General features: G+C 48.6%; 1 protein-coding gene across 6 annotated transcripts in view; it reads left to right on the top strand.

The window, feature by feature from the left end:
• Window positions 1-25,198, top strand: part of DPF3 (double PHD fingers 3) — a 279,265-nt gene that overhangs the window by 170,202 nt on the left and 83,865 nt on the right. For all 6 annotated transcript variants that reach the window (XR_010123747.1, XR_010123749.1, XR_010123748.1 and 3 more), the window contains 2 exons: window positions 696-791; window positions 9,947-10,025. Coding sequence is in view for 3 of the 6 variants with exons in the window: in XM_063651786.1 (XP_063507856.1) it covers window positions 696-791; window positions 9,947-10,025 (175 nt within the window). In the remaining 3 variants the exon portion in view is untranslated. The remainder of the gene's footprint in view (window positions 1-695; window positions 792-9,946; window positions 10,026-25,198) is intronic.

Raw genomic sequence — 25,198 nt, 5'->3', positions numbered from 1 at the left:
GATGATCTGGAGCACTCAAAACTGTTTTCAGCCTCAGCGTATTCACCTGCAAAATGGAAATTGGATTCTATGTTGCAATGTGACTGGAGAGCTGCTGGAGAGAGATAATTTCAAATTCATGATCTTTAAGCTCCATGACAAGTCGGGTACTAAATGAAAGTCTATTTTTCTTAAAAAAAAGAAAAAAAAGCAGTGGCTTATTATGAACAGCACATTCGTGTTAAATCTGGTCAGATGAACAGGAAGTTACTTGTTTTCATCAGACAGGGCAGGGTTCCAGAATGGCAGAGAAAGGAGAAACATTTCCATATTTCTGAGGTGGCCCTTTGGGAGCAAAAAGAAACATTACATTTACAAAAGTAAGTTTTGATAAAACATTTTGGCCCCACATAGAAAAGGGCCCCTACCAGCATAGTCTCTTGTTAGAAAACTCTTCTTGGGCAAAAAGAATGGAAAAAGGTCAGTGTTCTGGGAGGACTTGTCTGGAAGGGGCCCAAGGGCTTAGGAGAGCCTTGGTGGTGCCAAGAGTTCAAACTCCAGGCAGCATTTCAGAGGCCCAACTGCCCAAGCAAAGGCAGCGTCTTCACTGTGTTAAAAAATAACAACAAATCAGAACACCCTTAAAATTACCCTTTGATGGTTTTTCCCTTTGCATTTCATTTCTCACCTTTTCTATTTTTTTTTTTTCATTTCAGAGGGTTTTGGAAAATGATGAAAATGTAGAAGAAGGGAATGAAGAAGAGGATTTGGAAGAGGATATTCCCAAGCGAAAGAACAGGACTAGAGGACGGGTAAGTTGGGGATGACATGAGCGAGGAAAGAGGTGAGGGAGGCTGGGGTGCCTGGCCAACGATTGATCTCCACTGCAGCTAGATGGAGACCACGGCCATGGTCTTACATGGAGAACGCTCAAAGAAGAAAACTCCAGAACAGCTCTGATCCCAGGTTGTAGCCTGGAAGAGTTCAGAGCTGGCAAGAGGGAGGAGAGGAGGCAGAGGGGGCACCCTGAGTGGGTGGTGAGGTCTGGGGAGGGCTGAAGTGTGGGATCAGGGTGAGGGTGGAAGATAAGGAAAATGTGCCTGTTGTCACCACTCCTTGGTTACTAAAGAAGGCTGGACATTTCCTGCCTTGTCCCTGGTGCTGCGCCAGAATGATGGAGTCAGGATACCTGCTTTTGGGGTACATGGTCACAGGAAGGGGAACATTACACACCGGGGCCTGTTGTGGGGTGGGGGGTGGGGGGAGGGATAGCATTAGGAGATATACCTAATGTTAAATTACGAGTTAATGGGTGCAGCACACCAACGTGGCACATGTATACATATGTAACTAATCTGCACGTTGTGCACATGTACCCTAAAACTTAAAGTACAATAAAAAAATAAATAAACCATAATCATGACCATAAAAAAAAAAAGAAGTTGCTGGGGTAGCAGGGGCCTGCAGCTGGTGGCTCCCAGTGGATTTGGCATGAGCTCTGGAGGCTTGAGACCATCCCAGGGGTCCTGGGATGGGACAAGGAAAAAGCCAGAGCCTGGGGAAGGGCAGAGGGGAAACTGAGGTGGAAGGAATAAAAACAAGAGACTGGTCAGGCACTTCCAGGCATTCAGGTTGAATCTAGAGTTCACACGCGCAGGGGCTTTCTGTGGTGGCCGTCAGGGGTCTGCAAGGGCATGTGACAATAACCAGGTGGAGGGGGACCTCCAGAAGTAAACTGCTGCTGTCCACCTGGAGAATTGACTCTCAGGCTTGAGAATCTCACCCCTTTAGTCTCTAGGCAGGACTCTTACCCCTCCTACGGATAAGCACTTAGTCCCGGGCGTTCTGTGGGTTTGCGGCCAATGATAATCATGGCAGGGCTCTCCACTCTCGTGGTTCTCATGCCTCAGCAGACATTAGTATCACTGAGAGAGCTTATTGAATGCAGATTTCCAGGACCCCACTCAGAAATTCTGCTTTAGGAGCTCTGGGGCAGGGCTTTATACTGTATTAGAAGCAAGTCCCCAGGCGGCCGCTGCACGTCGGCCAGTGCGGCACACACTGAACTGAGATGCTCCAGCCTGTCGCAGTGTGGGGCTGTGCAGCCTGTGCAGGGGCTGGGCGGGCAGCTCTCTGATGGTGCACTTCCGGTACAGCTGGGACCAGCCTCGTCACTTAGCAAGATTTTGGCTATCTTGGCTCGTCTCTTCTTTTCTCCTACTTTTTGTTGATTTATGTTTGTTTGATTTTTTTTCTGGAGTATTTGAAAACAAGTTCTAGACATCTTATCATTTAACTGACACATATCTCAGTGTGTGTCTTTAACAGATATCATTATCATACCCAATAAAATAATAGTTATAATACCTACTATCTAGTCCCTTATCATTTCCCCCTTTGTCAAAAAATGCCATTTTATAGTTGGTTTGTTTGAAACTGAAGTCTCTCGGATTCCACAGCATACCTCTTCTGTATTCTCTTCTGTATTGCACCCCACCACACACATTTTTTTTTCTCCATGCCATTAATTTGTTGAAGAATTTGGGCTGTTTGTCTTGTGGAACTTCTCACATTCTAGAAGTGGTGGGAGGATGGTATTTAATGTCTTTCTCCATCCTCTGCCTTTCCTGAAAACTGGTAGTTTGATTAGAAACTTGCTTAGATTCAAGGTGTGTGCATGTGTGTGTGTGTTTGTGTGTGTGTTTGTGTATGAGTGTACAAACATTTCTTGGGGGGAGGCAAGAATCCTTCCTAGGTGGTGATAGGTTCTTCTTGTATCACATCAGGGGCATACCCCGTCCAGTTCTGCTTTGAGTGGTGTTTAATTGATCAGTAGATTTGAGTGTTGTCAGCCTGATCTCTCCCTTATACAGTTCCTCATCAAGTTTTTACTTAATGATTTTTGCAGCCATTGATAAACTGGCCTAGACCCATTCATGGAGGGGAGGGTATTAAAAAGAAAATCGAATTCCATTATTAAAGGATACTTTTGAGCTTGGACTTCCTGGGCCTTTGGTGAACTCCCAAAGAGCTGTGTATGTCCAGACCCACTTCCTTTCCTTCTCTCACCCCAACCAAACTGACTCAAGTGTGGGAAATGGTCCTCTTCACACCTTCTCCCCAGCCTACATTTAGAAGATTGAGCTTGCAGTCAGTGGATATGAATTGGGTGTCTGTGAAAATATCAGCAGTTGCTGCAACCATGTATATTTACTGTGTACTTCCTGTAAACCAGGCAATGTGATGGGCTCTGTATAACAAGAGCTACCACATAGAGAGTGATGGCTTTGTGCCAGGTGCTTTAGACTACCATCTTTATTTCTGCATTGTGCATTATGGCAGCTGCTGGCCACATGTGGCTACTGAGTCCTCAAAACGTGGCTAGTCCTAATGCAAATGTGCTGTAAATGTAAAATACACAGGAAATTTTGAAGACTTAGTATGAAAATGGAATGCAGAACATCTCATTCTTAATTTTTATATTGATTAAATTATAAAACTATCATATTTTGGATATATTGTTAAATAAAATATATTATTAAAATTAATTGTAGCTATCTCTTTTAAAAAAAATGTGCTGCTGGAAATTTTAAAATGATGAGTGTGGCTCACATTGTATTTCTATTGGTCAGAACTTCTTTCATTTCCACAAGTTGGTACTATTACTCCCAGGGGGGTTAAGCAATTTGTTCAAGGTCACTCAGCCTAGTAAGGAAGAGGCTAAGATTTGAACACAGGTCTGTGCTTTCTCCTCTGAGTTCATGCCTGGCCCAGGGCCCAGCATATAGTCAATGATTAGCTTGTTGAATGAATGATTGAATGATGGAAAAGAGAAAGAAAAGTCATATTTCAGCTGTAGGGGAGATGAGAGAGGCCTGAACACAGCGAGGGGGCTGGATGGAGCCTAGACTGGCTCTGGGCCCACCAGATACTGGCCAAGCAGCAGCTGAATGGTTCCATGTTGTACAGTGATATTGTGGACATGTCACCCATGCGCGGAGCCACGAAAGGACCCAGAAGGCTGTGAGCAAGCCTCCTGTGCTGGGGCGTGGGAAGCTGCTGCACTCACAGCCTCAGTTCAGCTGTTTTGCCCACCCTTTATTTTTATAATTATTATGTTTTAGAAATGGGGGCCTCACTCTGTTGCTCAGGCTGATCTGGAACTCCTGGCCTCAAGCGATCCTCTTGTCTGGGTCTCCCAAAGTGCTGGGATTACAGGCATGAGCCACCATGCCCAGCTCATTGCCCACCCTTTAAAGTGGTATATTCCAGCTGCTGCTGGCACTGGAGAACAACTATGCCCATTTGTCTTGTCAGAACCTAGAGGCAGTCTAAGTCTTGACACCTCTGTGTGTGGTCTCTGGATGGTGGCATTAATATCATCTGGGAGCTCGTTAGGAATGCAGAAGCCCAGACTCCACACTAGATTAATGAGAATTAGAGTCTGCACTTTGACAAGCCCCCAGGTGCTTTGTGTGCTCACTGAGGAGGCCAGGGCTAAGGTAGGGATTACAGAATAGGCTCTGCTTTATTTGAACTTAGACCCTGCAAGTTCAAATTCCAGCTCTACCATTTACTACACGTTGGATGAATTGTGTAACCTCTGTGATGGTGGCCAAATTGCATAAGTACCCTGGGCCTCAGTTTCTTCATCAGTAAGTTTTGAGTGCTTCATACTGCCTAGATATTATCAGGAGGGGGCGAGCAAAGGGAATAACTCTTGGAACTTTGATAATGGGTAGTCTCTGAGTGGTGAGGGGAGCCCAACAATTAATAATTGTGTCTTTGGTAACTTCAGCCCAAGAAGTCAAAGCTCTTTAAAATTCATGAGATTCTTGTGAGTCATCCATGTGAGTATTATCAATTAATCAATTATCAATCAATCATGAAGTATTTATGTACTGTGGTGTTCAGGTGCCTCTCAAACTTTATGTGCATATGGAGCACCTGAGGATCTTGTTAAAATACAAATTCTGATGCAGTAAGTCCATGGGGTGGGGGCTGAGCTCCTGCCTTGTTAATAAGCTCCCAAGTGATGCTGGAGCTGCTGGTGTCAGGACCACACTTTAAATAGCAAGGGTGTAGGACGGGTGCAGTGGCTCACAACTGTAATCCCAGCACTTTGGAAAGCTGAGGTGGGAGGATGGTTTGAGCTCAGGAGTTTGAGACCAGCCTGGGGGCAACATGGTGAGAACTCATCTTTGAAAAAATTAGCCAGGCATAGCGGTATGCACCTGTGGGTACGGCTACTTGGGAGGCTGAGGTGGGAGGATCACTGGAGCCTGAGTAGTCAAGGCTTCAGTGAGCTGTGATTGTGCTACTGCACTCCAGCCCCTAGTGACAGAGTGAGACCCCCATCTCAAAAAAAAAAAAAAAAAAAGGCCGGGCGCGGTGGCTCACGCCTGTAATCCCAGCACTTTGGGAGGCCAGGGCAGGTGGATCACGAGGTCAGGAGATTGAGACCATCCTGGCTAACAGGGTGAAACCCTGTCTCTACTGAAAATATGAAAAATTAGCCGGGCATGCCGGCATGCACCTGTAATCCTAGCTACTCAGGGGGCTGAGGCAGGAGAATTGCTTGAACCTGGGAGGCGGAGGTTGCAGTGAGCTGAGATTGAGCCACTGCACTCCAGCCTAAATGACAGAGTGAGACTCCGTCTCAAAAAAAAAAAAAAAAAAAATAGCAAAGGTGTAGAGCAGTGGGTCTCAATTTTTTTGATCTCAGGGATTCCTTACGCTGAGAGCCCCCAAAGGCTGTTATTCAGGTTATAACCAGTAATATTCATACCACTAATGATATTTGCCATTTTAGAAATTAAAAAGGGAGTCTCTCTGAACCTAATGTGGTTTAAGAGGTGGCCCAATAAAAAAGATTTAAAAGAAAAATAAAACATATTTTAAACTAGAGAATACACACAGAGTGACAGCATCATCACATGTCATGTCGCCTCTGGAAGACTCCACTGGACGCCTGTGAGAGCGTGAGAGTGAAAAAGGCAAATCACGTTTTAGGACTCTTATGAAAATAGTTCAGACACTGCAGAGTCCCTGAAAGGACACTCAGGGATCCCCCAGGATTCCTGGGCCACACTGCTTGAGAACAACTGGTATAGAAGATCTAGCTCTCCGCTTGGGACCAAGTCTGTCTTAGTCAAGGGTCTTTCAGTTTCAATAAAAATGGGAAGGATTTGAAAAGCTGCCAGGCCACTGCCCCAAATTTGAGCAAAAGATCCAAACCACAGGAAGAGCAGGAACATGGCAGGGACTTAGCATTGGAAACAGTAAGGAACCCAGGTAGTTTCTGGCCTCTACTTCTCCCTCCTTCATTCTTCCTGCTTCCGTGTGTACGTGGCCCCATAAGGCTCCTGAATGTATGGGCCCTCAGTTCAAGTGGCCTATACTAGCTAGGGTCACTGTTTTCTAATTCCAAACCCCTTGGAGGTAGGATCTGATTAGCCCAGCTTGGATCGGGTGACTACTCCCGAGCCAGCCAATCAACTGTGGCCAGTGGGACAGGGCCATGTGGTACACTCATGGCTGCCATGGCCCAGCAGTGTGGGAGTACAGGTAGGGAGGAGTGAAGTAGGGTGGGCAGTTCTTGGGGAAGGAGGATTGGCTTCCTTTGGCTGGTCACCTTCAACGCTTTCTATAACAGAGCCTGGAGACCTAGGTCCTGTTCCTTCTGCTGGCCCTGGGACTGTGGACAGGTGAGAACCTGCTTCATCAAGGGCCAGATAGGAATCATAACACTACTTGGTCTAACTTGTAGGGGTATTGTAGGAATTAACTGAGCTACTATATGCAAAAGAGCTTTGCACGCTATGTGCTAAGTGTTAGGGGGTCATAATAAAGTATAGAATGCCATTTTTGCCCTCAAGGACCTTAGAATCAAAATGGGAAGAAGATGCTAATACCCATGATACCATTAGAAACAGCAGGCACCTGACTGTGCACTAACCAAAGGCAACAGGAGTTCAGAGGAGAGAGATCAGCCTAGGCAAGGAGGGGGGAAATGATGTGTTGAGTGCTTCCTGTGGACTTAGTGCTGTCCCCTGTGGTTTCACACACTCTCAGCTCAAACTCTCTCAACAGCTCTGCTATATAGGTGTTGGTGTGCTCATTTTACAGTTGAGAAAACTAAAACTTAGAGAAGTAACTTGCCCAAGACACGTAGCTGGTGTTTCAACCTGTGTCTGACTTTAAGCGGATGCTCTCTTTTCACTGCTTAGTGTGGCAAGAGGAAGATTCTTGGAGGAGTGGAGGTTAGCAAGGGCAAAGTCGGGATCAGATGTGCATGGGCAGAGGAGAGCACGATCATGGGGTGAACCCGAGGGGATCAGCACTAGGTTGCCACTGGCTGTGTAAGTGGGTTGTAGATGGCAATGAATGAATGAACGTGTGAATGCATGAACCTATGACCATGGGCTCCTGTCTTTCATCCCTTTGTCTAATGGTCTGAAAGTCCCGTGGGATGGACTACGGGGGCAGTGTGGAGGTAGATCCCCCGTTAGGGTGGACTAGTGGGGCAATGTGGAGGTAGATCCCCCTTAGTGGGTTCTTTGAACAGCTCAGGGGTCAGTCGATGAGCTCCTGGATTAGGGTGTGCAATGGAAAGGAAATGCAAAGCCTAGATGGCCTTTGGAGGAAGAAACAATAGCATTTGGATACAGAGAATGAAGGAGAAGAACCAGAGATGACTGACTCGCTGCCTGCCTGATTGATTCATCTATTTGGCGAATGTTTATTAAGTGCATCTTATGTGGCTGGCCCTGTGCCAGGTTCTGAGAATAGTGGGGGCCAAAATAAACATGGTCTCCACCATGTTGGTCTCTCCATGTAGGGGAGACAAAATCAACTTGTAAACCAACACAGGTATAATCTAATGCCAGACAGTGCTCAGTGCCATGATGAAACGGGAGGGGAAAGAAAACAATGGAGAGGTTGTGAGTGGATGTAAGTTGGTCAGGGAGGGCTTCTCTGAGGAGGTGACATTTGAGCAGGACAAGTAGGATTCTGAGTTTTCAAACGTGAGATCTTATAAGAGACCCTAAGAGTGCTACTGCCTCAGGAAGAGTACCTTGCATGTCCCTTGAAGTGCCCTATAGACATGATCCCCATTTTGCAATTGAGGAAACTGAGGGGAAGGGAGTGTGGCACAGAGTCACTCTGCTGGTCAGCCCTGCTGCAGGAGATGAAAACCTGGCTCCCACAACACCCTCCCTTTCCTGCTGGCAGCTCCCCCAGAAGCCCTCGTACATCCAGTTCTGCTCAACTCCTCCTCTTCCCCCTGGAGGTATTTTTAGTCTCCCAGAGCCCCTTCCCCAGTCTGCTGTTGCCTCGTCATTCTGCTTGACTTGCTTTCACCTGCTCAGAGGCGGCTGTGACAGGGCTGCAGGCTGCATGTCAAGCTGTCCCTGGCTTCACAGAGGGGTGTGGAGGGGGAGGGCAGCTGAGGGTGACCACCCTCGGCAGTGCGGGCAGGCAGGAGGCCTGTCAGTGCCCGGGTGACTGCCAGCACCTACAGATCCCTCTTGGGGTCAACTCTGAGTAATGAGGGCGAGGGGAGGAGGGCTGCTGGCTGTCAGCGCTGCAGGGGTGGGGTGAGGAGGGAGACCGGTGGGAGGGAGGGGGGAAGTGGAATTTGTTTTGGAGAGAGACAAGCTGAGGAGGTGGCAGAGGTGGTAGCTTGGCAGGTGGTGTTGATTGGGAAGTGGGTGTGTTTTCTGAGTGTGTGTTGCAGGCCTAGGGTACAGGCCTTTCCACTGTGAAGTCCCCGGTGAGTGTATGCATGGAGTGTGTGTGTGCACAGAGTGTAAGTGTGTGTGTGAGAGTATCCCAGGCCTTTCCACCATCAAGTCCCCATGGCCACTTTTCCAAGCCAGGCCCCAGGGGCTGCTCCATTTCCCCTGCACCCCAGGTTGCTGCCAGGTCTTATTCCTCACCTGCTCTGCCCCTTCCTCTCCATCCCCAAAGACCCCGACAGGCCCTTTCCTTGGTTGGGAGTTGACTGCTACTCATTACCAAAGAATGACCTGGAGAGGCGAGGGTGCTACACACGTGACCAGTGTGGGACTTACAAAGGTTTAAAAATAAACCTCGCTGTGTTCTTGTCACCACCGCCCTGGGGCTGCAGAGCTGCCAGCAACCTCTCTGACTGGGCTCTTTGATTCTTGAAAGTAGAGCTCATTCCACTGCCACCCTGGGAGATTCACACAGGGTGGTGGTATCAGAAGTCCAGCCCAGGAGACCGTGGGGGTCAAGGTCTTCGTCACCGGCTGGAGGCCCAAGACAGACCACACAGAGAGGCCTTAGCCAAAGCCCACCCCTACTGAGTAGGCCAAGCATGGGGTGGTGGCAGGGGCTCCCCTGTATCTACATTTGTGCACTGGGCCTGGATGTCAGGACTGTCTGGCTCTTGGGACACTGGGGGGATGGACACAGAAACCTAGGAAGACAACTACAATTATGCCTTCTTGCCCCAGTCAGGCCTTGTTCCTGATACATGCATCAGCTGGTCTGCCGAGGGGCCTGGGGTTGTCATCCTCAGCTGTGTCAGTGAAGCTAGGAGGCTAAGGAGCAGGAGGAAGCGGCCTCAGTGGCACGGTAGTGTGTGGGAATTTGGTAGAGGAGTGCTTTTCAGTACGGCTGCCCTGAGTAGCCGAATGACCTTGGGCAAGCTACTTAACCTCTCTATCTCTTCAGTCCTTTGATTTGTAAAACGGGGACCCTAGTAGAAACCACCTCTTGGAGTTGTGAAGATTTAATGAGATGATACAGGTGAGCAACTGAGTGATTTGGGGGCACAGCCCCTGACCTCTCTGGGCCTCAGTTTCCTCCCCTGTAAGATGGGACTGGTGTTGGCACAAAAGTTGGGATGAAGATGGTGTAAGGAGCTCGCAGAGTGCGTGCTCTGGAGCTGCAGTGATGACCATGGTAACAAGCATCCGGTACCCCAATGTCTCCTCAGGCTCGCGGCTCTGCGGGGGGCAGAAGGAGGCACGACGCCGCCTCTCAGGAAGATCACGACAAACCTTACGTCTGTGACAGTAAGTATGGGCCGGTCCCACCTTCCTTCCTCCCTCTGCCCCTGCCCCCAGGGCCCCCCTTCCCTGTGCTTCCTTGGCCATCCGCCTGCCAGCCTCAGTGTGTGCTCGCCTCTTCCTCTCTGTCCGCACCCCAGCCTACCCGCCTGCCGCCTCCACCGCAGTCACCACTTCCTTGGGCCGCTGCTGCCCCGGGGGGTTTCTGCAGAGGGGAAGCCAGCTGGGGTGGCCCCCACCCTCAGTTCTGCACCCCCACCTCCTGCCATGCCTCCTGCGTGGCTCTCCTCTCTCTCTCTCACGCTCTCTGTCTCCTTTAAGATTCATCCTCTATTTCTTTCTGTATTTCAGAGAGTTACAAACAAAAGCATAACTCAAAACCCTCCCACAAAGGTATTTGGCTCGCCATGGCTTTTCATTTGTTTCCCTTTAATTTTCTTTCCCTCTTCCTCTCCTGTCCTAGGTAGGGCAAGTTATGAATCTTTCTATGACGATGACTTACTTTAATAAATGGCCCTCGATCCATCTCCAGCCTTTCTTGCTTGCTTCAGAAACATCTTTTGGACAAGTGACTGCCTGGCTGGCTCCTGAGTTTAGGGTGTGCAGACAGAGCTAGGGAGCCCATGGGAGGGGAGTCACAGGGAGCCTGGGCAGTGGGTGGACCTCGGGAAACCTGCAGCTTGATGAGGGATGTGGTCAGCTCCAGACCCAGCAGAGCACTGGGTGGCAGATTGAAAACCTGTGCCCTAGTCATCTTCTCACTGTACTAGGTACCATTTGCTCATTCTGTGGGAGGGCAGCCCTCACCACCACACTCCTAATGTTCTTCACTTGCCATCTTCTCCTCTCTGAGGATGCAGAGCTTCGCCATAGAAGGGAAGGGGCTGCAGCGAGGATGGAAGTGAAACAGTCGAGGCTGGACCCTGGCACGGGGCTCCCTCTGGGTGTCCCACCCATCTCACTGGGATCTGCAGTCTACCTGAAGGCAGGGAGAGAGCCAGCGAGGCAGGGGCTGCCCAGAGAGCACGCTGGGGGTGGTGTCTTTTGTCTCTCCCTTCACTGGCCTCTTTTGATTTCAAAAAGTTGTTCTGTGTCCAATGGGGTGACAGCTGGTGGGAGAAAATTTTGCTAGAAGAACTCAAACTCCATGACTCCCATTTGGCTGCTTAATACTCCATGCAGATGCCATTCCTGAGATGACTCCTGCAGGTAACGTCTCCACCCCAAAGCAGTTCCAGTCCAGGATGAGGAGGGAGCAGGGCATGGGGTCTGATGCCTTTTGGCAGCACCAGGAGGTGCCTGCCTTGGCCTGCGTCTTGCTTCCTACATGGCGTTCAGTTTTGCTCTGATATGTAGAAGCCCCAGCATGCTGACCCTTGAGAGACTGGCTCTAGGCCATGGGCTGGGAAGGGCCCTCGGACCGTCTTGGGCTTTCTAGCTGAGTTTGGCTTGACCAGCACATCTATCAAGAATGCCAACAACTGCTTTGGAACTAGGGCATTGCTACTATATTCTTCTTTTATTCATTTTTATTTATTTAATTTTTTAAGAGAGGCTCTTGCTTTGTCACCCAGGCTGGAGTACAGTGGTGTAATCATAGGATTATAGCTCACTACAGCCTTGACCTCCTGGACTCAAGCCATCCTCCTGCCTCAGCATATGCAGTAGCTAGGACTGCAGGCCTGTGCCACTACGCTTGGCTAAGTTTTTAAAATTTTCTGTAGAGATGGGGTCTTGCCCAGGCTGGTCTTGAACTCCTGGTTTCAAGTGATCCTCCTGCCTCAGCCTCCCAAAGTGCTGGGATTACAGGTGTGAGCCACCATACCCAGCCATTTGCTCCTCTTTTCAAATGCTTTATCTTCATATGTAATTGTCTGCTACCATAGACAGTGGGATCCCTTTTTGCTCTATCTCTACAGCTTTCATTGGATTCCCAGCCAATCATAATCCCATGGACTCCCAGACACATACACCTGTGTACCTTTTTCTCCAACTTCACCCCCTCCCAGCTCCTCTCCTCCCACCTTTGCCTCTGACTTCTGCCTCCTTGTGGATCATCTCCATGAAGTGCCCTTTGTGGGCGTCCCTCTCTTACCGGGCACCCCTCTTTCTGCAAAGTGCTTGCATCACACGCTGTCTCCTGAGCCCCCATGGCTTTGTTTCGGGACTCTCAGTGCCGTTTGCTTCTCTCGATGCCCTCCGTGCAGGCTCTCTCCCGCCTTCTGTGTGCCCTGTAGTGCCTGGGAGGCCTGAGGGCAGGCTTTCTGGAAGTCTCAGCGGCTGCTTTCTTGGCTCTGTCCGCATGTGTGCTGCCTCTTCTCCCTCCCTCGGTGGAGCAGGGGCCACCGTCGATTGCCCTTCTCTGTTCTGGCTCTCTTAGGAAATTGTGTGGCAGCTCGGTGATTAATAGACTTTATTTTTATCTGGTGCCCTTCAGACATGTGATCCTTTGGGATAGAAATGACCTTTGGAGAGGTCACAAGGCCCACCCCTCCACCCCCAAACTGGGCAAGGAGTGCTTTTAATAATCTCTAATGCATCCTAAGTAGAGAGGTGTCTGGCCGCCTCCTCGAGCGTCCCCAGGGATGGTGTTACCATAAGCTGCCCTTTCTTCCATGATGCCAGCTGTGCTTCGAATGAGTGTTTTTCCTTAATAGGAGCTGAAAATTTTCTCTCCTACAGGTCCCCTTGTTGTTTGCGCATCTTTCCCCTACGAATAGGCACATTAGGGCTTTGTCCATCTGGGAGACCTTCTGAACATCCCATATATTCTTGGTTGACTTAGGGCTCCACCCCATAGTCTCTGTGGCACCCTGCTTGGAATTCCCTTCCAGGTCTACACTTAAGCATGGCACTCCTAGGAAGTAGCATCAAGTCCAGGTGGCTCAAAGAGCAGCAGACGTATCTCCTTATTTATGCCCTGTCCACCCTCTCAACAGCTTACTAGTCGGAGCCTGTCCCAGCCCCGGTGGCGATGCCTCTCCAGGTGCATGCTCTTTTCTACTTATGCGTTTGATTATTCCTTCTTCCATAAATCACTCTGCATTTGGTCCCATTGAGTCTCAATAAACAGATCCAATAATATGTGACTTCAATATACAAGATTCAATAAAGGCAAATTTAAAGGCATTGCCAGTAGTTAAATTTCATTCTCCACAGATTTGCCATCCCTGCCATTTTTGTATCATCTATGGTGTGATTTGCATAATTCCCACTCCATCTTTCAAGTTATTTATGAAAATATTAGATCACCTTGGACCCCAACCCCTTTCTGGGTTTATGTGGAGTCGTAATAAGCTATATTCTGATGTGATTTATTTGACCCTTCCTGGAATGCATTCCTGAATATAGTGGTCCTATGTGTTCTTGCTCCAAGCTTCCTTTTCAAAATGGGTGGCTTGACTATTATTGTAGCTGCTAACTCCAGGTGATAGCGAGTTTGCTTGATGCCTTTTACTCAGTCATTGAATTTCTTCCATCTCAGAGACATGTTAAATCACCTGAACATGATTTATGTTTTACCCAATCCATGGTGTATGAATGTATGAATACTTTGTTTTCCAGCAAGTAACCAGTCTCTTTTAATTACCTTGATAGTTTACCAAGCTTAAGGGTTAAAGTTCTGTTTCTTCCCTTTTAATGTCTTGCTTAAGGAAAAATGTTTCTTATGCACAAAGAAAGCAACTGAATAGGACATTGTGGAAAAGGCTGTTGGTGTTTGTGAAAGTGTAGGCCTGGACCAGCTGCACAGCAATGCCTAGACACTTCTTAGAATTCAGACTCCTGGGCTCCACATCAGACCTCCGGTATCAGAATCACTGGAGGGAAGGCCAAGGGGCCTGCATTTTCTGAGAGCTCTTCAGGGGATTCTTGTGTGTACTGGCTTTTGACAGTGACAAGTCTACTTCATTTAAACATGAAGGCTTCTGGCTCCTGACTGCTCAGCTCTTATTATTTTCTGCTTTTTGCATCTGGACATTCTGGAGTCTCCAGGAATTCTCCAGGCAGGTTGCCACTGGCTTGCATCAGTGTTTTAGTTGGTCTCCTTAGAATCTATTCTTTCCATTTATTTCGCATTGATATACAACTCAGCTATCCAGCGCTTGATTTTTAATTCACTTAATCGCTTTAAATCCTAGCAGTATCCTTAGCCCCGTTTTATAGGCAGGATGATAAGTGGGGACAGGCATGTGGAAGGAATCCTTGGATTTGGGCTGCTAGAAAGTTTTAAAAGTCATTTCAAGAGTTTGCCTCTTCTCTTCCTAATTGCTCCCAAGCCCGAATTTTTCTGTTAGCGTCATTGGAGCAGACTCCTGATGAGAGACCCACTTTTCCATTTTCTTTATTCAAGAAACATCATAGAAAAGAAGCTGGTGATGACGATATGATATTCAGGGAGAACATTTTGTCTCTAAGCATTAGCCATGCAGGGAGGAGCAAAGCAGACATATGCCCTTTTGCTAGACACAAGGGAAGCAGTGTAGGAAGTTTTCTTTTTTCCTCTAAGTGTTTTCTGAATCATGGTCTTAATTCCTGTGAGTAGGTGCTTAGGGTGTGTAGAGCGCTAGGCTAAGTGTTTCACATGGATTATCTCTGTAAACCCCCACACCAACCTGGAGAGGCAGGGACAGTTGACCTCACTTTACTGTGAAGAAACTGAGGCTCAGAGAGGTGTAGGGCCTTGTCCATGGTCACACAGCTGGGATCTAGGGTGCAAATACTGGGATATGATCCCAGCGTCCTCAACTCTAGAACTGCCATACCCTAGGACATCTTCCATACTAACTGCCCCTTACATATGCTCTCCTACCTTGGAGTCTGGTTCTCTTGAAGGCTGCAGAAAAAACGTTTTCAAAGTTAATTAATGAGCACGCACAACTTGCTTATGAGGTGAAGCCCTGGCCGCTGTCGATGGGCAATTTCTAGGCATCAGGCTGGCAGGCTGGAGTCAGGTAGTAGTTACAATTGAAGTAGGATGGAATGAATTATATGATTTCCAGTCTTCTAAATTTAAATCTATTAAAATCACTGCCCCCCAACTAGGGCATTAGGCTAGATTAGTGACAAAAGGCAAATAGACGTGGCTAAAGCCCTCCTAGAAGCATTACTCACTCCTGAGTCACGTCCGGTGTCACACACCAGGACTGGGTCCTCTCAAGGCAACCTCTGTCTCAGCAAAGTCTTTGTTCTCTACCACCTCCACCCTACAGATGTGCATCTTCCGTTGTGTGGCCACTTCACCCTGTTGCCTCCCTTCTAGAAACCAAGTCAGGGAGTGTGTTGCCACACCCAGTGGGGGTAGTATCAGAATAGGGTCTAGGGTCTCTTCCCGTTCTAAAGTCTCTTGTTTCTTAGCAGTGGTGTACTTCAGAGAGAAGGGTATCAGGCTGATGGGAGGAGCAGGCTGGATGTCTAGTCCTGGTTCTACACCTCAATCGCTATGGCACTGGTTTCCTCCTTTGTCCATGAGGGGATGGCTCCTCCTTTGGGCCTCCGAACTGCCCTGATCAGCACTCCTTCCCCGTACAGTGGCGCCTTTCTTCCCAGGCAGCAGCTTAACAATGATGCTCTTTACTAGGGAGGCAAGATGTCTGGAGGACATGAAGGGAGCAGTGGATTGGGGAATACCACGGGAAACTGTGCCACAGGCCAAGAGGTGCGATGGGATGGGTGGATCTGCTGACTGGACAGACAAAAGCTTGAACCCAAGGCAGTCCCAGAAAATCTGCTTGATCTCAACCTTTTTCAAACTACCCTGGTTCTACCCCTACCTGAGTGCAGCAGGGAGAGTTAGATGACTCTTGCAGTTTTGCTAAAAAAAAAAATTTTTTTTTGAGGGCATTAAGGCCCATATTCTTTAAGGCTCACGTGCTTTTTGCTTCAAGCTGCAGTGGAAAAGCCAATAACGCGGCCTTCAGGCTCACTGCCTTTGTCGCTGAAGGGAAGCTGAGCTCATCACTCAGTTGTCTTGCAGGTCCTTGGATGGGGTGGGATGGGGGAGGGGAGGAAAGGCTCGGTGCCCCCAGAAACTTGATTTGTGGAGCAGGGCTTGTGGCATGGGATTGATCCCTGGAGACTGAGTGCGCCGTTCCAGCAAAGCTGGGTCTGTTTAAATATTTAAATGCCATTGTGTCGTGGACACAGGTTGCAGGTGTTCTGGCAGGACTGGCCAGAGGCAGGGCTGGGGAGAGGGTGAAGTTTCTCTTTGCTGTCCCTAGACCCTCCTATCTCCGCCTCCTCTCCTCCAGGGCTCGCATCTTGGCATTTGACCTTCTAACCTACACCTGCCTTCTCTGGGCTGTGACCCACACCCTCTGGAGTTGTTTTCTATTCAGTCACAACCTTGTTGTCCACTAACTGTTTCTTGATGCAAACTTCATGACAATTCCTATTTCTGTGTAGATGACCCATAATAGGGTAGATATTAACAATTGTAGAGGTGCTTTTTATTATTTTTTTAAAATAACTTTTTCTATGGAAATAGTATTTGTTCATTGCAAAATAATCAGGAGTTACAGATATGCAAAGCGGAGGTTGCAGTGAGCTGAGGTCGTGCCATTGCACTCCAGCCTGGATGACAGAGCAACACGTGGTCTCAAAAAAAAAAAAAGAGGAAAAAATAAAAATAAAAGTCACCCATAATCTCACTCCTTGGAGATAACTTACATTTTGTTTTGCTGTATTCCATTCTAGGATTAATTCTATCTCTGTCTACACACACACACACACACACACACACACACACACACACACAGACGACGACTAAGAAATGATACGTACCATTTTAACGCCCCTCTGCCCCACTCAGTGATACATCAGGAACATCTTTCTGTGTCAATAAATAGATTTTATGACATAGTTTTTAGGGCTGTATAGTGTTCCATTATGCAGCTGTGCCAAAGCTTATGGACATGTCTCATAATTTGCTCAATGTTCTACTGTTAGATGTTTAGACAGTCTAATATCCGTTTACTACTAAAAGCACTGTTCCAGCTATCCCTTTGCATAATGCTTTATTGTTTCCTAGAAGTACAGTTGTGAGGCTGCAGGGCCTGGTGAATGGCCTTTGATTTCTCTTATTTTGAGTCGTGGTGGGGAGTATAGGAAAGCAAGGAGCCCGATGGGTCTTCCAGGTTGCAGAGAGCTGGGTGAAGCAGGATGCGCCCTGACTTTGGAGTGGCTCTGCTGCTTGTTATCTGTGACATCGAGAAAGTCATTTTGCTGTAGGAGTCTCCGTGTCCTCCGGTGTGTGGTGGGGATGGAGCACAGTGGGAAAGCTGACTGTAATGATGTATATAAAAAGCTTTGCACATGGCATGTGCTTGACAAAGGTTTCCCCCACCTTGGTCTTCTTATTTTCTCTTTCTCCAATATGCTTGGAAGGAGAAAGGCTGATATTGTGCAGGAGATAGCACACTGCTGGGGCGGTATTTAATTGAGGGGACAGTGAGCACTGAAGGAACAGGGCAGGGAGTGGTCACACGAAGAGGGGCTGCTGTGTCAGAGGGTGCAGCCCCAGGATGCCAAGAAGGCCCTTAGGGCGCATGGATGGAATTGATATTGGCCCCCAGGGGTGGATGGGTGTGCCCAGGGGTAGGGGGAAGTGGTAATAATGATAATGCTGAAGTTTGTTGACTTATATTATAGACCTGGAATATTCTGTTGGCTTCATCTGTATTAACTCTTTAACTCCCACAAAAGTGCTGTGAGATGGATGGTTTGGTCATCTCTGTCCTACAGATAAGGAAACTGGGGAGAGGAAGGGTTAATTAACTTTCCTGAGGTCACACAGTGAATAAATGGCAGAGCCAAGATTTGATCCCAGTCATTCATCTCTCTCTCTCCTTTTTTTTTTTCTCTCTCTCATTCTCCTTCCCTCCCCCACCACACACACTATCACTCCACCTTTCTGGAAGCTGCTGGTACCTTGTGCCTACCTCCTGGTAGGCTGCCTCCCACGTTGTGTGATGACAGTTTGTTTCTCTGCTCCCTCAGGCTGGACTGTGAGCCTTCTGAGGGCAGGGCCCGGGCCAGAATCAACTTGCAGCCCAGCCCCAGCACAGTGGTGCTTCCAAACTGTTGATGAATATCTGGAGAAGGGAATGTGGGATGTGCATACCAGGGAAGAAGAAGGCTCAGCTCGACTAATCCAGAGCATGTGGGTAGGGAGACTGGGGGCACAGAGTTAGACCAGGGTTGCTGGGAACATCAGGCTGAGGTGCTTAGAGCCACAGTACCCAAGTTTTTTGGCACCAGGGACTGGTTTCATGGAAGCAAATTTTTCCACGGACCAGGGACCGGGGGCAGGTTTTGGGATGATTTGAGCACATTACACTTATTGTGCCCTTTATTTCTATGATTATTACATTGTAATATATAATGAAATAATTATTCAGCTCACCATAATGTAGAGTCAGTGGGAGCCCTGAGCTTGTTTTCCTGCAACTAGATGGTCCCATCTGGGGGTGATGGGAGACAGTGACAGATCATCAGGCATTAGATTCTCATAAGGAGCACGCAACCTAGATCTCCTGCATGTGCAGTTCACAGTAGGGTTTGTGCTCCTGTGAGAATCCAATGTGAGATCTAATCTGATCAGACAGAAGGTGGAGCTCAGGCGGTAATGTGAGTGATGAGGAGTGGCTGTAAATACAGATGAAGTTTCGCTTGCCTGCCTGCCACTTACCTCCTGCTGTGCAGCCCGGGTGTCAGTCTGTAGCCTGGGGGGTTGGAGACCCCTGGCTTAGAGGTTGGCCTGCATGGTCAGTGGTAATTCATGACAATCCTAGGGACATCTCTAGAAAGGTTGATCTGTAGGATTTGGTGTTCAGGGAGGAAAGCCTGAAGCCTGATGACCGAGAAGAGCCTTTTCTAGTCAGCTAGGAGAAGACATGAAATCTGGATGGTGGTGATAGCAGGAGTGAAATAGACGAAGCAGACAAGGAAGACTTAATGAAAGAGAAGTTCACAGAACCCGGCAGATGATGGACAGGTTGTGGAGAGCAGGAGAGAGGAGAGAGGGAGGTGGTAATGATGACTCTTGACATCTTGCACTTGGGTCGTTGAGACACAAGGGGTAGCTTAACTGGAATATCCTAAAAGGGGAAGTAATTTTGGGAGCGTGATGAAACTGACATATGAGTTGGTGGAAATGGCAGGAATCCAGGCAGAAACGTCTAACAGATGCTAATGGACATTTGTTGTTTCCTCAAAGGAACTGAGGAGCTTACACTGACATTGTAGATGGAAGAAGGCCTACCTCAGGCAGGGGGCGGGGAATCACACTGGATAGCCTGGAACTCACAAATAAAGCCTGCTCAGCATTTGAGGGCGCACTGATGTCCTGGCATGGGAGGTGTACAGAGATCTTGAGAGAGAGGATGCTAGCAAGATTCCCAGATGCCTGGGGGCTGCCTCAGCTTAGGGTAATCAGGTCTGATTTTTGACCTTTCTCTTTTTACCTTCCCCAGAAATGTTGGCAATGACATTTATTATTTAAATTATTTTTATTGTAAAATTGAAAAGAGAATTCGGTTTTACTCTTAATTTAAGCTCATTAAGGACATGCTAACGCAGGACTCACTAGAATCAGGAATCAAAGACACCACCCTGCAAGGGATGCCAGTTGGAAGAAGGTGGCTCCGGAGTCAGAAAGCTAGGATTTGAATCTTTACCAGGTCACTTCCTAGCCATGACCTCAGGCAAATCACAAAACCACTTTGAGCCTTGGATTTCTGGTCTGTTAGGTGAGGACAATAATATTAACCTTAGTGGGTTTCCAAGAGGGTTCAATGAGACAATGTGTAAAAACAATTAGCTCACTGCTTGGTACATAGACAATTTTCAATAAATGTTTATTTTCTTTATACCAAATCAAGAAAAGGTACTTATTTAACACCTAAGCCGGGGCCCCAGTTGTGTTCTGTGCCCTAGCTCCTGCAGGATCTAGGGGAGTCGTCTGATTAAGTTAAATGAATGATCAAAAATAGCTGATGTTTGTTGAACATGTGCTGTGTGCCAGGCACTGGGCTGAGCATTGTAAGAAGATGAACTCCTGCAGTTCTCACACCACCACCATGAGCTACAAACTGTTATTGCCCTTGTTTTACAGACAAGGAAACCGTGGCTGAGAGAGATTAAGTCACTTCCCCAAGGTCACGTTGCAAATTAGTTGACCCAAGAAGGCAGCCTCCCGAGTTCAGCTGCATTCTGTAACCTGGCTTCTCAGCAGGGCAGGAAACATTCCCATAACACATGGAGTGCTTTGGTTTTAGGGGTTTCTGCATTTCCCTGCTGAGGATCCAGAAATCAGGTGATAGAATATTTTGAAACGAGAGTCTGGTTGCTTGTCTCTGTTCTTCCTCACATCTAGTAAATTCCCAAAATAAGCAGGACACTCTCCCTTGATGAAGACACAGGACTTTTGGGTCACTGGAGTTTGATAGATCCTGGGTCACTGCCAGGCCCCAAGGAATGTGGCTGTGAAAAATCAGGGTGTTTTACCCCACCCCTACCCCCAATCCCCTGTGTCTCTATCCAAAGGAATTCAGCTTAAAATAAGCATCAAGGGTGGCCTGAAAGAAGGTATGAAGCCACGGGACAGCAGCTGCCAACTGTGTAGGGTGGGGTGGGGGGAGGTGGGTGTAGCCAGCCCCTGGGAGCCTCATCATTTTCCTACCACAGTTGAGGAGATAATAGCTTCAGGACCTACAGAAAGTTGTGAAGTGGTGAAATGCAAAGGACTTAGAGATCATCTGATACAACCCCCATATTCTGCAGATAAGAAAATCAAGACCCAGAAAGGTATGAATTTGTCCAAGGGTGCATAGCAGGTTAGTATCAGACCCAGGGCCAGATCCCCGGTCTCTAGAAGGCCACCGAGTCTGCTGGCCTCTGACCTTCAAGGGCAGGGGAGGGAGGAGAAGCCCACCTGGGGGCTGGATCCACCGTTGGCTTTTGAGAAAAACCTGGCCAGTTGAAGTGGCTGTGAGATGAACAACTGTACCCTGCATACCCAGTCTGAGCAGGTGGCTTTTGGAAGTATCTCCTGGGCTTTATCCTGATCTGAGTTTGTATCTGGGAGTCACACAGGGCTTTTCTCAGTTGGGGCTTCTCCGTGCTTGGGGGAATTGGTTGTAGGAATTCCTCCATCCCCCAGATGGTTCTGCAGAGAGAAGACAGAGGGTCGTTGGGAGGTGTTGGTGGCCCCAAACTTCTATGAACCAGTCTAGTAGGGTGTGAATATGTGTCAAAATGGTATCTGGCAGGATGTGGGATTCCACTCAGAAGGGCTGGATGGAAGGGAATTTGATGCCAGAGTGATTATGAAGGTGTGGGCAAGATGAAGGTGCTGACAGGGAGAGCGGGAAGCCCTCCCTATCCCCAGCTCCAAGGAGCAGGGGAGACATGGGGTTCCCAGAGCCAGGCAGGACTGGAGTCTTGGAGGTGAGCCCCTATACAGCCCCTGTATAGCACAGTGCCCAAGCAGGGCAGGGCCCAAGTCCCCATGTGTTTTTCTTCCCACCCCCCAACGTGTTTTTCTTCCAACCCTCTCTTCTCCTGCTGGTGCCTCCTTCTTGCCGAGAGCAAGGGAGCATGGGTGAAGCAGGCCACGCCAGTCAGCCCCAGGCCGTTGGGGTGGGTGGGGAGGGAGGCAGTGCCAAGCAGAGACTCACCAGCGCACCTTTCAGTCACATCCTTCAAGGGCAGACAGACCAGGGCTCATACTCTGGCTGTGCCATCCAAAGAATTGCTTAAACTCCCCCAGACTCAGTTTCTTCATCTGTGGAATGGGGATCCTTGCCTCCTGAGCTGTGAGATTCTGCATGGGAATGGGTGCTGCCTGATGGTAGGTGTGATGCCTTGGAGGCATCGGCAGATGACAGGCATGGCGGGGTCTGGGTGACAGATGAGGAAGTCCAGCTGCAGAGAGAAGGAAGCGGTGTCCTCAGGGTTGTATGTCAGTGCCACGGGGCAGAGCTGGGAATGAGATGCGGCTGGTGACTGGCTGGTGACTCCCAGGGCCCAGGCTTTGTCTCTGGGATGCTCATCCTGTAATTGCCTTCAGTCACTGCTTTCAGTCTCTCAGAAACCACTGGCTCAGATACCCACTGTGTGCTCCAAGTTGGGCTGATGAAAATGTGCCAGAGTCATTAAGTTATCAGTGGGGAAGGCAGCCGCTTCTCCCCGGCAGGAAGGATTCTGCTGTCTGCTGCAGCAGCTTTGTTCACACAAGCTGCCCCTGATTCCTCCTCCTCCCTGCTCCCCCCGACCCCCGCCCAGACTAGGAGTGAGTGGGGTAGGATTGAAGGGGGCAGGGGGGGTGCAGTAAATATTTTGGAGCAGCACTGAAGGCATCCATAACTCCAGACAGGAGGTCCTGCGTGCAGAATCCAGTTCTGGATTGGGAGGTGGGCAAACACTCCTTCTGCAGCTTGACAGATGGATCCACCCCAGGGGGAAGGAGAAAGAGAAGGCAAGCTGGACCTCCCTTATTGTCACAGCCACTGCTCTCCATGTGCACCGTGCCAGGAACACAAAATCTAGGTGCACGTTTGCCAAGGTGAAAAGAAGGACCTTAGGTCGTGCACAGGCAGGGCTGACTGGTCCCAAGGGTGGTGGCTTCAGGGTGCACGATGTAAAAGCGCTTGCCCCCAGGGAAGGAGACTGAAGTGGGAAGATGGGGCATGGCCCTCTCTGCTGCTTCAGCGCTCCTGGGGCTCAGGCTGATTCCGCACGACAGATATTTCCAGAGTGAGAATGCCGACATGATAAAAGGAGAGCAGATGGTTCCAGTACTTTATTTTCAAAATGTTTCTTTTCCCACCCTCTTTTCCTTGCTATTCCACTCCAGACTTCGGAGGAGAAATAACTCCCCACTTTGGGGTTTATTCTCTTTGTTGGGCCACTTTGACAGCAGTGGTGATGAGAGCAGCTGAGAACAGCCACGACTCCCCATGAGGTGGGCTTTGTTTTAAATGCATTCTCTCATATGGGTCTCACCTCGGGGAGCAGGTGTGCTGTCATGATCCACCTTGTTTTACAGAGAGGATGCTGAGGCACAGAGAGGATTAGTAACTTGCCCAAGATCACAGAGTCAACAGCAGAGCTGGGACGTGAACCCAGGCAGTTCAGATTCAGCCTGCCCACTTACCTGCTGCAGATTCTGCCTCTCTGAGGACAGAGCCGATCTAGAAGCCAGGCCTGGGTGGTTGATGGCACTGAGATGATGACTACTGAGCAGCTAATCACTCTGGCCAGACTTTCAAGATTATCTCAGAAGGGAATTTTATGCCTGACTCAGGGCTGGTTGGGACCTGGGTTCACCTTGGCAGCTCTCAGACTATCAGGTCAGCTGTTTGGAGTAACTTAGTCTCAGATCTCCACTCTGAACCCAACAGGCTTCTAGAACTGGCTACATGATTTGTAGGGTCCACTGTGAAATGAAAATGCAGGGGCCCTTGTTCAATAAATATTAAGAATTTCAAGATGCCAACAGCAGGGCATTAAACCAAGTACGGGGCCTTTCTGAACTTGGACCCTGTCTGGACGCACAGGTCACAGGCTCACGAAGCTGGCCCATAGTGTTTGCAGTGACAGGAAGACATGATTAAACACAGAAAGAGAATCAGTGCTGGCTTTTCTAAGCCAGTCAAAGCAGGATTTCAAGACGTTTCTTTCCATTGTAATGAAGCCGTTTGATCCTGATGCAATCCAACCAAAATAAATCTTGGAAGTCTTCACTCTTTCTCTTGCCCCTATGATGAAATCATTCCAAGGACCAAGACTTGGGAGTCAGAATAGCCTGGTAAAACACAGGTTCAACCCTGGTCTCCCCTGATCCTAAGCTCCCCTCCACCCACCAACCTCCCTCTTTCCTCCTCCCACAGCTGGCCCCGTCAGCACTTCCTCATTTCTTGGAGCACCCTGCAGTTGTGCTCCTCGACTTTGTGGATTCTCTTCTTGCTAAGGCAACTTCCCAATTTCCAAATCCAGTGGTCTCTTCTCAGTCTCCAACTTTCTTGAGCCTTCTCAGGCATCTGATTAATTTATTACTGTGGGTCTGCCTCGGTGCAGAATCTCCTCATCTTTCTTTAAAATGGGGATGCAGGCTGCTGTGAGTCAATTTACTTGAAGCACTTGGAGTGGGCCTGGTCCATGGTAAACACTCAATAGCTGTTGGCAGGAGCTGTGACTGGTGGTGTCATTGTTACTGTCGTCTTGAAACCCTGTTCCTTTGGCTTATGTTGCTCACTCCTGTGTGAGCTTTTCTGAACAATTATTAATTTTTTTTTTTTGAGACAGAATCTCTGTCACCCAGGCTGGAGTGCAGTGGCACAATCATGGCTCACTGCAGCCTTGACCTCCTGGGCTCAAGTAATCCTCCCACCTTAGCCTCTTAAGTAGCTGGGACTACAGGAGCATGCCACTATACCTGGCTAATTTTGAATTGTCTTTTGCAGAGATGGGGCCTTGCTATGAAGCCCAGGTGGGTGTTGAACTTCTGGCCTCAAGTGATCCTCCTGCCTCAGCCTCCCAAAGTGCTGGGATTATAAGCGTGAGCCACCACACTCAACCCTTTCTAAACAAATTTTTAAAAAACCATTTTCTCTTTTTCCACCAGTTTCTTAAGATCCTGGTGTTTTCTGAGTTCTATCCGGTGTAGGCACCTCTCTTTTCTCTCTCCACGATCTCTTCTTGACACTTTTCCCCATACTTATAACATCCATTGCCACCCTGCCAGCTCCAAAATCTACATCTCTTTCCCAAGCTCCAGGTGAACTCAACTCATTTTCTTCCTTCTTTAAATCTGGTTTTCCTCCTTCATCCTTCTACCCAGTTGCCCATGTCAGAAACATGGGCATCTCTTTGCTTTCCGTAGCTGACATTGAGCACCTGCCACAAGTGAGGCCCTGTGCTGGTAATTGGGACATAGCGCCTGTGGATACACAGGGCCTGCCATGCTTGCTGCCAGTGGGAGAGATGCATACAGATGCTCGTCCACTTATGGTAGTGCTATGTCCTGGCAAACCCATCATAAGTTGAAAATATCCTAAGTCGAAAATGCGTGTCATACGCCTAACCTACCAAACCTACTAAACCATAGCATAGCCTAGCCTGCTTTTTTATTTTATTTTTTTGAGTCAGGGTCTTGCAATGTCACCCAGGCTAGAGTGCCG

The sequence above is a fragment of the Pongo pygmaeus genome, chromosome 15 (genome assembly GCF_028885625.2).
Source record: "Pongo pygmaeus isolate AG05252 chromosome 15, NHGRI_mPonPyg2-v2.0_pri, whole genome shotgun sequence".
NCBI classification, from domain to species: domain Eukaryota; kingdom Metazoa; phylum Chordata; class Mammalia; order Primates; family Hominidae; genus Pongo; species Pongo pygmaeus.
Note: the sequence above shows the minus strand (reverse complement) of the source record. Positions and strands in the feature narration are given on the sequence as shown.